This window comes from Terrapene carolina, unplaced genomic scaffold (genome assembly GCF_002925995.2).
Source record: "Terrapene carolina triunguis isolate 2854851 unplaced genomic scaffold, T_m_triunguis-2.0 Scaffold33891, whole genome shotgun sequence".
Taxonomy (NCBI): Eukaryota; Metazoa; Chordata; order Testudines; family Emydidae; genus Terrapene; species Terrapene triunguis.
The window spans coordinates 8,841,273-8,852,734 of record NW_020698242.1 but is presented as its reverse complement, the minus strand read 5'-3'; the positions used below and the strand labels follow the sequence as shown (position 1 = coordinate 8,852,734).

General features: G+C 42.9%; 1 protein-coding gene across 2 annotated transcripts in view; it reads right to left on the bottom strand.

Annotated features, from left to right (window-relative positions):
• The window catches only part of LOC112108583 (ubiquitin carboxyl-terminal hydrolase 10), a 75,090-nt gene that overhangs the window by 50,314 nt on the left and 13,314 nt on the right, over window positions 1-11,462 (bottom strand). For both annotated transcript variants that reach the window (XM_024202778.3, XM_024202779.3), the window contains exon 2: window positions 3,679-3,747. In XM_024202778.3, coding sequence (XP_024058546.1) covers window positions 3,679-3,747 — 69 coding nt within the window. The remainder of the gene's footprint in view (window positions 1-3,678; window positions 3,748-11,462) is intronic.

Here is an 11,462-nt window from a genome sequence, read left to right as displayed (position 1 = left end):
CATAAGCCGAATTTTTTTTTGTAAAAAAGGGAAGCACCAGAGAAGGGAGTTGGCTTATGAACGGGTATAGAGAGGGAGAGGTGGGACTCAGCCCCTCCTCGCCAACAGAGGGAGCAAGGAGAGGCAGCACAGCCAGCAGAGCCAGAAGGGAAGAGGCGGGGCCAGAGTCTCTCTGCTTCTGGCCTCACTGCTCTCCCCCCAGCCTCTGAAGCAGCTGCAGCTCCGGGGCTGGCAGGCTGCAGTGTGCTGCCCGGCCCCACCCCCCAGAGCACGCTGCGGCCGTGCTGCCCGGCCCAGCCCGCCGGAGCACGCTGCGGCCGTGCTGCCCGGCCCAGCCCGCCGGAGCACGCTGCGGCCGCGCCGCCCGGCCCAGCCCGCCGGAGCAGGCTGTGGCTGTGCCGCCCGGCCCAGCCCGCCGGAGCAGGCTGTGGCTGTGCTGGTCAGCCTGCTGGAGCTGCTCCAGCCAGGCCAGAGACATCCTCCCCTGGCCCTCCCCAGATAAGGTGGGAAGGGCTGGGATGGGGAGAGTGTGGGGGTCCTGGACCAGGGGTGGGGTCATATGGGGGGCGGTCACAGGGGTTACTACACTGACCTCTAGCCTCTCCCCCCAAAAACGTTTCCCCACCAGTTGCTGTCCTGGCCCGTCAGGGTAAGCAGCTGGCGCGCTGGGACACTTTGTTTACTTAGGTTTACCTCCGTGCCTGCGGACGCTTGAGGTAAACAAACCATCTCGGCCCGCCAGCGGCTTATCCTGATGGCCCGGGAGCCAAAGTTTGCCGACCCCTGAATTATAGGGTCGGCTTATGAACGGGTCATAAAAATTTTCCATTTTTACTTATCCACCTTGCGGGGGTCGGCTTATAAATGAACCGGCTTATGATCAAGTATATACGGTACTTACCTGTATGCACCCAAGTTTGAAAATTCATCTTTGTATTATCAAAAGAATCCAAGATGATTTATGGTTAGAAAGTCATAATTCTCAATGAAATGCTGAAAGATTTCAGTTTTACTGCATTTTTGCAATTCACCCATGCTCAGCCCACATTCCTTCCATGGTCAAGGCAAAACAGATTTGCTTTGCAAAAGTCTATGTTCAGTTGTGATTTACAGTAAGGTTTATGATTAATGCTTTTATCTTCTTTGTCACTAATTTTAAAAGAGGCTTAAGAAAATGCAACACTTTATTTGGAAAGAAAGAAGATAAAATTTGGGTGGTTTTAAATTATGAAATCCATTCTAAATTATTCCTAACTAATTATTTCCCTCACTACACACTATCAGTAGTTTGAAATGATTCACTACCACCCAGAGTAAAACTATATACAACAGGAAATTATACCATGACTCAAAATGACCTCATTTTCAATAAATTGGGGTTCCTCAAAATTAGGATACCTTATTTAATTTCATGGGATGAGTGGAGAAGGCATACAGTGATGTGCAGGAGAAAAGTGGCACAATGGAGGGTTGAAGGCAGCTGATAAAGGACACATCACTAGTTTGGGTTACTCACGCTCTACCCCACATGTAAGCTTCTTCATGACTGCCCCATTGGGCCTCTCTAACCATCAGTTTCCTCTGTCCTAACAGAATGCGCTTTGCTTATCACTCCAAGTGATGGTGAGCACACTGACGAAATCACAGTTCCAACATAAGTCAGTTAAATCTTGCAAACCACGGGGATATCAGTGCACTAAGGCTTCAGATACTTCACCAGGATCCCTGATGATCATTTCTGCTCCTTCTTTAGCTAGAGTCCTTAGAAGATACTCTCATACTTTTTCAGTAAACTTAAGCATGAAAAGGCAGCTTTGAGGGAGGGTTTTAAAGGGCCAAATTTGGAGCACAATGGTGGGGTTATGTTTTGCACAGTTAAACTTCAGGACAATATAAAAAAGCCTGATTTAAGATATTAGCAAGCCATAAGAGCTATCAAGGGCTCAAAATGAAAGCAGAGGAGAGTGCATATTTTTTCTTACCCCTTTGGAGGCGGTCTCTCCTCCAACCAAGAAGCTTGATGAGAGAAGCAAGGAAGTCCTGATAACTTGCTCTCTCTCTCTCTCTTTTTTTTTGGAGCAGAGTTTGGTGTACCAATCATGTGCATAAGTCAACTTCATAACTAGCTTGTAGCAAAAGGCACTATACGTTTCCCTTTATTCTGTCTATCCACCTACTGACAAGGATACAGGAATATTGCTCCTGCTACTGTGCTCTAAGGTGGAGGAAGTAGTAGATTAGGCCAGAAAGAACTGGGCAGAAACAAACATTTTGTACTCCTGCCCAGTCTTCACAGAAGAGACAGTCATCCATCACTCCAGGCTGGTGTCCTCCAACGCTGTGGAAACTATATTTTAATCTAAAACTTGTTTTTGTGGTAAAAGGACAAATTCTTTGGTTTTTTGTGAATCCAGCAAATGCATTTGTTTTCTCCAGTCTGCTGGCAGTAGAAACATTTGTATATAGCTTTAACTTACTCACAAAAGCAGGACGTCACTACCTACCTGTTAAGTTCTCTTCATGCTGGCCTTGCCTCCTCTTTTTTTGCTTTCCTCTCCCTATCCTTTGCAAGTCTTCTTCCAACCTATTTTCCCTCATCCTCTTCTAGTATCCTTCACATTCCTTCATGCAACCAATATGAAAAGCTACCGGGGTTGTTAGCTATACACCCATGAACTCGAAAGGCAATGAGGCAGTGAATTTCTGTATGCCACAAAGAACTTAAAAATCAAACTACTACAGTAGAACCTTAGTAAAACACATTAATGACAGACAACAGAGCTTACTTCATAAATATATTCATTCGGGGGAGGAGGGGAAGAAAGGGGGGGATTTTCCTCCCATATACATGCAGTTGAGGGTTTGTTTTGTGTTGGGGAGAAGAAGAGGGTCAGAGGAGAGAAGTGAATATTTAAAGTATTTACCACTTTCTCAGTTTTGTTCTTCATGACCTTTACCTTTAGGCCAGGTTTGGTCATATAGGGATCTTGGAGGTTCTTGGTCCTTCCTACAGGACCCAATGGATACCTCCCTTCCACTCTCCAGTGCTACTTGCGGTATGAGTCCAAAGAGTACAAAGCCTGGGATCTACTCTGGATAACTGCTACCAGGAGGCAGAAAGCCACATCAGGCACTGTAGTGAGAGCTCTACTCTTCCTCTTTGGCTCAAGAGATCTGGGATCTCACCTACAAACAGGAATGTTGCTGAGAAAGTTGCTACTAAGTCCATCACTGAAAAGTTAATTAAGGAGAGCTGCTCACTCCATTGAGCAGATCTTTCTTTCCAACTCCTCTATGCAATCACTACAATTGCAGATATTCCAGCAATGAGGAAGGGAGAAAGAAGAAGCCAGGATCCTTCTCTCCACATGACTCTAGAGTTGAGTAAGGACAGAACAAGAGACCATTGCTTAACAGGGACTATAGCTGCCATATAGCCAGACAGGAAAAGAACTTCAGGAGTGAGCAACTAGTGTGCGATCAATATGAATGCAAATTGAAATTATATTCCAAGGAGCTCTACGGTGAACAACTGAATTTTGTTAATTCACAAGTGAACAATAAGAACAACATTGATTATTGTATTTTTAATTTTATATACTAATAAACCTACTACATTTGTGTAAAACAATATGCATCACATCATCTTCAGGTAAAACACTGAAACATAGTTCTTACCTCAACAGAGCATCGAGGAGTCACAAAAAATTGATTAAACTCATCGGGGCTGAACTCCCCAAAGATATACTAAAAAAAAAAAGAAAGAAAGAAAATACATTGTTATATGAGGATTTACACTTTGTCTCATTAGCAAATTCAAGGTAGAATGATTTACTTTTAAAAGGAGCAGCGACATTTTAAAGGTTTGTGTGTGGCAACGGGAACTAAAACTACTATCTTTGCATCCCTGCTCTCTTTCAGATTCCTTTCTGTTGCCCTGAATAAGTTACTTAATTTTTATAGCCTTGTCTACAACAAGCTTTTTCTTAAAATGCCCACTAGTAACTGGAACTCCAGTGTACACTGACAGTTTTACAGAAGGCCCCCATCACTACAGGTCTTAATGTTAAAAAAGGAAGATGAATTTCGAATTTACAGAAAATTCACATAGTAAATGACACAAAATCCCCATGGAACTGTCTAACAAATTGGGTTTCATAAGGCTCAGTGCTGGGTCCAATCCTATTCAGAGACTTAGGACCTGTCTACACTTACAGTGCTGCAGCTGTGCCACTGTAGCGCTTAGTGAAGACACTATCCCGCGCGGGCTACGGATGTGCTGGCCGCGGCTTCCCGCCACCCTGCTTGGCCCGGGACGGCGAACCGCGGCCAGTGGGGTCCGCGATCGGCCAAACCTGCCGCGTCAGCAGGTAAATAAACTGGCCTGGCCCGCTAGAATGCTTACCCTGGCGCGCTGTGTGCCAAACGTTGCCGACCCCTGATTTATGCCGATGGGAGAGCTTCTCTCGCTGGCTTAGGTACTCCACCTTCCAAGAGGCAGTAGCTATGTCAACGTGAGACATGGTGCTATCTACGCGGGGGTTAGATCCACACCCCTGAGCGACACAGTTATACCGACATAAGTTGGTAGTGTAGACTATGGCTTAGGAAGTGGAACTAGTTGAATGGTGTCCAAATATACATATGATGCAAAGTAAGGTCATTGGCACACTATAGATTATTAAAAAATAGACTGAGAATTTGAATAAACTGAGGAAATAGGTAGAGGACTGGAAGATACTAGTTTTCAATGTCTAGAAATATAAGAGGATACAATGCATCAGACAAAGTAGCCACAGAAATTGTTGATGATGGCCAGAGAGGGCCCAAAAAAAGGGTGGTGTTGCCATAAAGAATATGACTAGGTGCTTTTCCTCAGCAACTTCCAATGGCAACAGTGAAACTCTCCCACATCATCCACGCCTCCCTCAGGAAACCCAGATGAACAACAACAAATGGTACCAACGCCTACCCTTGCTCAAGATAAATCCTCTTGGCCATACGGAGATGTACATATCCAAGTCTGGAGTTGTGTTACATAAAAAGTTATCTGAGAGTTGAAAATGTGAGCGGCTGTTTCATCTATAAAATCAAAGGCTGGGTTGTGGTAGGTTATATAGCCCTATTGCATTTTATATTTTTAACTCAGTTTCCTTTCCTTAAAGAAATAATAGGTGGATACACTAGTAATTAAAAAAGGCAGTTTAAGCTGCAGCTCCAAGCAATTGCAAAAATATGCATAAGATTTAACATTTTTGAACTAGGAGTCTTACAAGAACCTGCTTAAAAGTATTTCTAAACATAAAACTGATATACACCTCTACCCCGATATAACGCAGTCCTCGGGAGCCAAAAAATCTTAACACGTTATAGGTGAAACCGCATTATATCAAACTTGCTTTGATCTGCTGGAGTGCGCAGCCCCGCCCGCCCCGAGCACTGCTTTACCACGTTATATTCGAATTCGTGTTATATCGGGTCGCGTTATATCGGGGTAGAGGTGTACATACAAATATCTTCAGTTCTCAATACTTCACACAAAGGCCATACATAAAACCTATTTTTCTCAAGACCAAAACAATCATAAGATCATAAACTACATACATAAAGTATCAGAGGGGTAGCCGTGTTAGTCTGGATCAGTAAAAAGTGACAGAGTCCTGTGGCACCTTATATATATAAAGTAATTTATCAGCTTGAAGTTAAAGATCAACGTATGAGACCATGAAAACATTAAGTCCTTTAAGGATTCTTTAAGCAGCTGCTATATATCAGCTATTCAACACCCAAAAGCATCACTTAACACCTAAAGAACAGAACCCTTAAGACATATTTCAGAGAATTGCCCCATAGCTCTTAGGGTAGGCCTACACTTAAAACACTGCATTTAACATCTACCAAAAATGTTCCTAACAAAAACATTTGCTGAATCATAATTTGTTTTTATGAGACTTTTTAGGTGCAGGTACACAGTTGAGCCACAGTTGAGGTACTGAGGTTGATGCAGCAAGACTGTAGAAACTGCATTACTTACATTGACCCAAACAATCCTCCAAGCAGCTGTCTCAGTGCCAGACACTGACCACCCAGGTCACAATTATGAAATCCACAGACCAGTGGTCATGGAAACTAGAAGCCCCCCCAACCCCTCCTTTAAGCCTTGCCAATTTTTGAAATACCTTTTCCTGCTTGTCCATCTTGGTGACCACACCTAGCAGCTCTCCACTGTTGTATGCAACTGCCCAGCTGACCATGCCAGCTACGTGATCCATATCTGGTCCAGCTTGGAGTAGACAGGAGATACTGGATCTCCTGAGCCTGTGGGGAGAAGAAGCTGTGCAAGCACAGCTACGGACAAGCTACAGAAAAGTGAACATTTCTGAGCAGATTGCAAAGGGGATGCAGAAGGGTACAACAGGGACTAGCAGCAGTGCCACGTGAAACTGAAGGAACTGTGTTAGCATGTCAGAAGGCCAGGGAGGCCAACAGTTGATCCGGTACCAAAACTTAGACCTGCATGCCATACTTGGCAGAGACCCCACTACCACCCTGCAGACCACAATGGATACCTTCAAGAAAGCTGAGTCATAGGACCCTGGCATGAACAGCAAGGATGAGGCGGTGGAGGAGGACAGGGGAGATCTGACTAGGGCGCCCAGCTATGCTGCAAGCCAGAACCTGTTTCAGACTCCTCTGCAGTCCAGTTGGTCCTGGCAGTCGAGCATGGGCGAACCCAATACAGCTGAAGGACCTCAGGTAAGTGTGCATTGTTATGGGAAGTACAATTGATGTACTGATGGTGCCCCCAATTTAAGAAGACACAGCTATCAACTTTTCATTAATTTACTTATACTAGAAGAGGTAGCAGTACAACAAAAGAGAGGTAGTATTGTTATCTGCTTTTCACTTCCCTCTAGAGTTAGGCAAGGGGGGGCCATGTACAGCAGTTTATGTACACAGGGATGTCCCTTGAATCCTTCTGAGAGATCTCAAGGAAACTTTCATGGAGGTACTCTGCAATCTTCTCCCAAAGGTCAAGGAGACTGGCACAAGGACCCAGTGGTAGGAAAGCAGACAGGACTGGGAGGGGACTGGCTGGAGGGGATGGGGCAGGTGTTGTGCTTCTGGGGGAAAAGGCACAAGAGTCTGACTACTAGAGAAAACTCTCCCCTCCAGAGACTTGGATGGAACCAAAGATTCCTGAATCTCACCATTCCTCTGCTGTCGGTAAATATTGTGAAACCCTCTGGCAAATTGCATCTCTGCCTACGTCCCCTTCAGTACTAGTCCACTCAGAAAATGACAACTTACTAACAGTCATAATTCAAAAGGCAAAGGTCTGCTCACTGAATCTAAAGATTACATCCCTGCTGATGCCCCATGTGAGTGTCAATATGATGCCATGTAGTGTAAAATCTTATTTAAAAAAAAAAAAAAAAAACCCATGGAAATTATATAAAAAAGTGTTTTAAAAAGTTACGTTTTAAAGTCAATCACTTTAGGAAAGTTAGGAAATGCCAGAATTAAAGATACTTGTGCAACCTTAATTCTGCCCACTTATTGTGCATACATAATGAAAGATTATCATAAAGCAATCATATACTATTTTTTCCACAGGATACCTGCCCCATTCAGTGGATTTTCAGAAAGCCTTTGACAAGGTCCCTCACCAAAGGCTCTCATGCAAAGTAAGCTGCCATGGGATAAGAGGGAAGGTGCTCTCATGGACTGGTAAGTGGTTAAAAGATAGGAAACAAAGAGTAGGTATAAATGGTCAGTTTTCAGAATGGAGAGAGGTAAATAAATAGTGGTGTCCCCCAGGGGTCTGTTCTGGGGCCCATCCTATTCAACATATTCATAAATGATCTGGAAAAAGGGGTAAACAGTGAGGTGGCAAAATTTGCAGATAATATAAAATTCTTAAAGATAGTTAAGACCCAGGCAGACTGAGAAGAGGTACAAAAGGATCCCTCAAAACTGGGTGACTGGGCAACAAAATGGCAGATGAAATTTAATGTTGATAAATGCAAAGTAATGTACATTGGAAAGCATAATCCCAACTATACATATAAAATGATGGGGTCTAAATTAGCTGTTACCACTCAAAAAAGAGATCTTGGAGTCATTGTGAATAGTTCTCTGAAAATATCCACTCAATGTGCAGCGGCAGTCAAAAAAGCGAACAGAATGCTGGGAATAATTAAGAAAGGGATAGGACAGAAAATATCATGTTGCCTCTATATAAATCCATGGTACGCCCACATCTTGAATACTGTATGTAGATGTCACCCCATCTCAAAAAAGATATATTGGAATTGGAAAAGATTCAGAAAAAGGCAACAAAAATGATTAGGGGTATGGAACAGCTTCCGTATGAGGAGAGATTAATAAGACTGGGACTTTTCAGCTTGGAAAAGAGACGGTTAAGGGGAAATATGATTGAGGTCTACAAAATCATGACTGGTGTAGAGAAAGTAGAGAAGGAAGTGTTGTTTACTACTTCTCATAACACAAGAACTAGGAGTCACCAAATAAAATTAATAGGCAGCAGATTTAAAACAAATAAAAGGAAGTATTTCTTCACACAACGCATAGTCAACCTGTGGAACTCCTTGCCAAAAGATGTTGTGAAGGCCAAGACCATAACAGGGTTCAAAAAAGAACTAGATAAATTCATGGAGGATAGGTCAGGATGGGCAGGAATGGTGTCCCTAGCTTCTGTTTGCCAGAAGCTGGGAATGAGCGACAGGGGATGGATCACTTGATGATTATCTGTTCTTTTCATTCCCTCTGGGGCACCTGGCACTGGCCACTGTCAGAAGACAGGATACTGGACTAGATGGACCTTTGGTCTGACCCAGTAGGGCCATTCTTACGTTCTTATGACAAGACAGACTTACTTTGGGGATGAATCAGGTTTGCATCATGAAGGAAGTACCCCTGCCTCATCTGTAGCAGATGCTGGAAGGCGTCTAGTGAAGGAAGCAGGGGATTGCAGAAAGACAAAGGTACAGTCTGATAGTTAAGGCAGCTGAATGCTGCCCTGGAGAACTGGATTCTGTCCCTGCCTCTGCCACATTGTTGGGTATCCAACTTGATATCCTGGGGTCTGATTTACAGAAGTGCACAATATTCACAGCAGTAACTGAAATCAATGGGAACTGTGCTTTGAACAAATGAAGCACTATATAAATGCTAGGTTATCAGGTCCTAGATGTTTCAAATTGGGCGTTCTGAATTCATGGAAATTTCTAACCTTAGTTTCTGTGCCTCAGTTCCTCATCTGCAAAATGGACATAATGCCACTCTCTCATCTCACCAGGGTGTTTAGAAAATAAATTAATGTTGGACAAGTACTTAGAAACTATAATGTTGAGGGCCATAAAAAAAGGCCCATGAGGCAATTAATGTCTCCAGAGCAGGGTTTGAATAGTGTACAGTGAATAAGGCATGGAGCCACACACTGAACAATGAGGATAAAACAAAATATTGCATAGACTGCTCATTAAGTGAACACCAGCGAATCTCTGCTTTGAACAAGGAAGCAGTTCTGAGGGGAAAAAAATAGTACATGACCATGTAATTAAACACTACCATAATGTATACGCACCCTGGGGCAAATACAGGTTGCAAAGGCAATTTTTAAAATCCCAATTTTAATAAAATGCATCTTTCTTTTTAAAAATAAGACTATTTAAAATTAAATTTGATATTATGACAGCCTATGTTGAGGTCTAACATTACTATAACCTATTAATATAATTTAAATTAAATAAAAACATTCAAACTGTATCTGTTTGCTCTGCTGAAGTTTTAAAGAAAGTTACACCACTGAACTGGTGGAAGTCACTGGCAAAGCACCTAGAACCAGAGTTTGTGGAAGTGCTAAACCAACTTTAGATTACAGTAGCCTGCTCTGCAGGTTCAGAGAGATTATTTTCCTCATTTCAGTTTATTCAACTAGTTCAGTTCAACAACTAGTTCACTTAAAACTGAGAAACCAACTGGAAGCTGAAAAAGCAGGAAAGCTTATTGTCCTTCTTCCTATTCATCCTATGAATAAAAATAAGGTGCGAGAAGATGAGATCTACCAATTCTAAAATCCTGAAGGATGTGGTGACCAGAAACATCAGTCCAATTCAGTCATTACACATAGTACTTCTTTTATTTAACTACGTACGTTAGTTCTAAATGCAAACATGTTCTGATAAACTTGTTTTTCTCTTATGTACCTAGCACTTTCATGGTAGTTTTATTTAACTAATAAAAACAACTTTAAAATGGCTTAAATAATCTAATAAACTTCTTATCTTATGGTCAGTGCAGTATCATTATCTACTGCACATTTACTAATGTGCATTTACAAATGCTTTATCTAATTTTAAATGGCCCGAATGATGGGGGTTTTACTACTTCCCTTGGGAGAAAATTACACAATCTAATAGCAGATCTGGGATTCTTTCTCCCCTAAACATGTAGTGAATGTCTATTTGTTAAACACTGACAGTCCCACAAACCTGGACAAGACTTTTTGGTCTCTACCATCCCGGACAAGCATGGAGCCCACAGAGTTCTGAGCTATTATCATAAACGTTGCAAATACAGGACACACAATTCTCCTGTGTTTGTAGACCATCAGGAAGTATTTCAAGAACTGGGGCTATGAGGATTTCTTCTAGGACAGTTTGCTGAGGGACACAGTGAAAAACAATTCAAGGTTGTTGGTGGCATTCTGGCACAGCTGCAAATGGTGAAGCGCCACTTCTGGGCCCTAGAAATGAGCACTGATTGGTGGGATCGCATCATGATGCATGTTTGGGATGACAAGACGTAGGTGCATAAATTCTGAATGTGAAAGGCCAAATGCCTGAAACAGTGCCCCGAGCTCGCCCCAGCCCTTCAGCACAGAGATACCTTCATAAGAGCTACATTGAAAGTGGAGAAATGAGTGACAATCACACTCTGGAAGCTTGAAACATCAAATTGCTACCAGTCAGTGGGAAATAATTTTGGAGTTGGAAAATTCACTGTGGGGTCCATTGTCATGTGAGTAGTTAGCAGGAGACGATTAACAGGGCTATGCAGGATTGTGACTCTCAGCAATGTGCAAGACACAGATGGATGTGAGCAATGGAGTTCCCAAACTATGGTAAGGCAACAGATAGAATCAGAATATCAGGGTTGGAAGGGACCACAGGAGGTCATCCAGTCCAACCCCCTGCTCAAAGCAGGACTAATCCCCAACTAAATCATCCCAGCCACGGCTTTGTCAAGCCTGACCTTAAAAACCTCTAAGGAAGGAGATTCCACCACCTCCCTAAGTAATCCATTCCAGTGCTTCATCACCCTCCTAGTGAAAAAGTTCTTCCTAATATCCAACCTAAACCTCCCCCACTGCAACTTGAGACCATTACTCCTTATTCTGTCATCTGCTACCACTGAGAACAGATCCATCCTCTTTG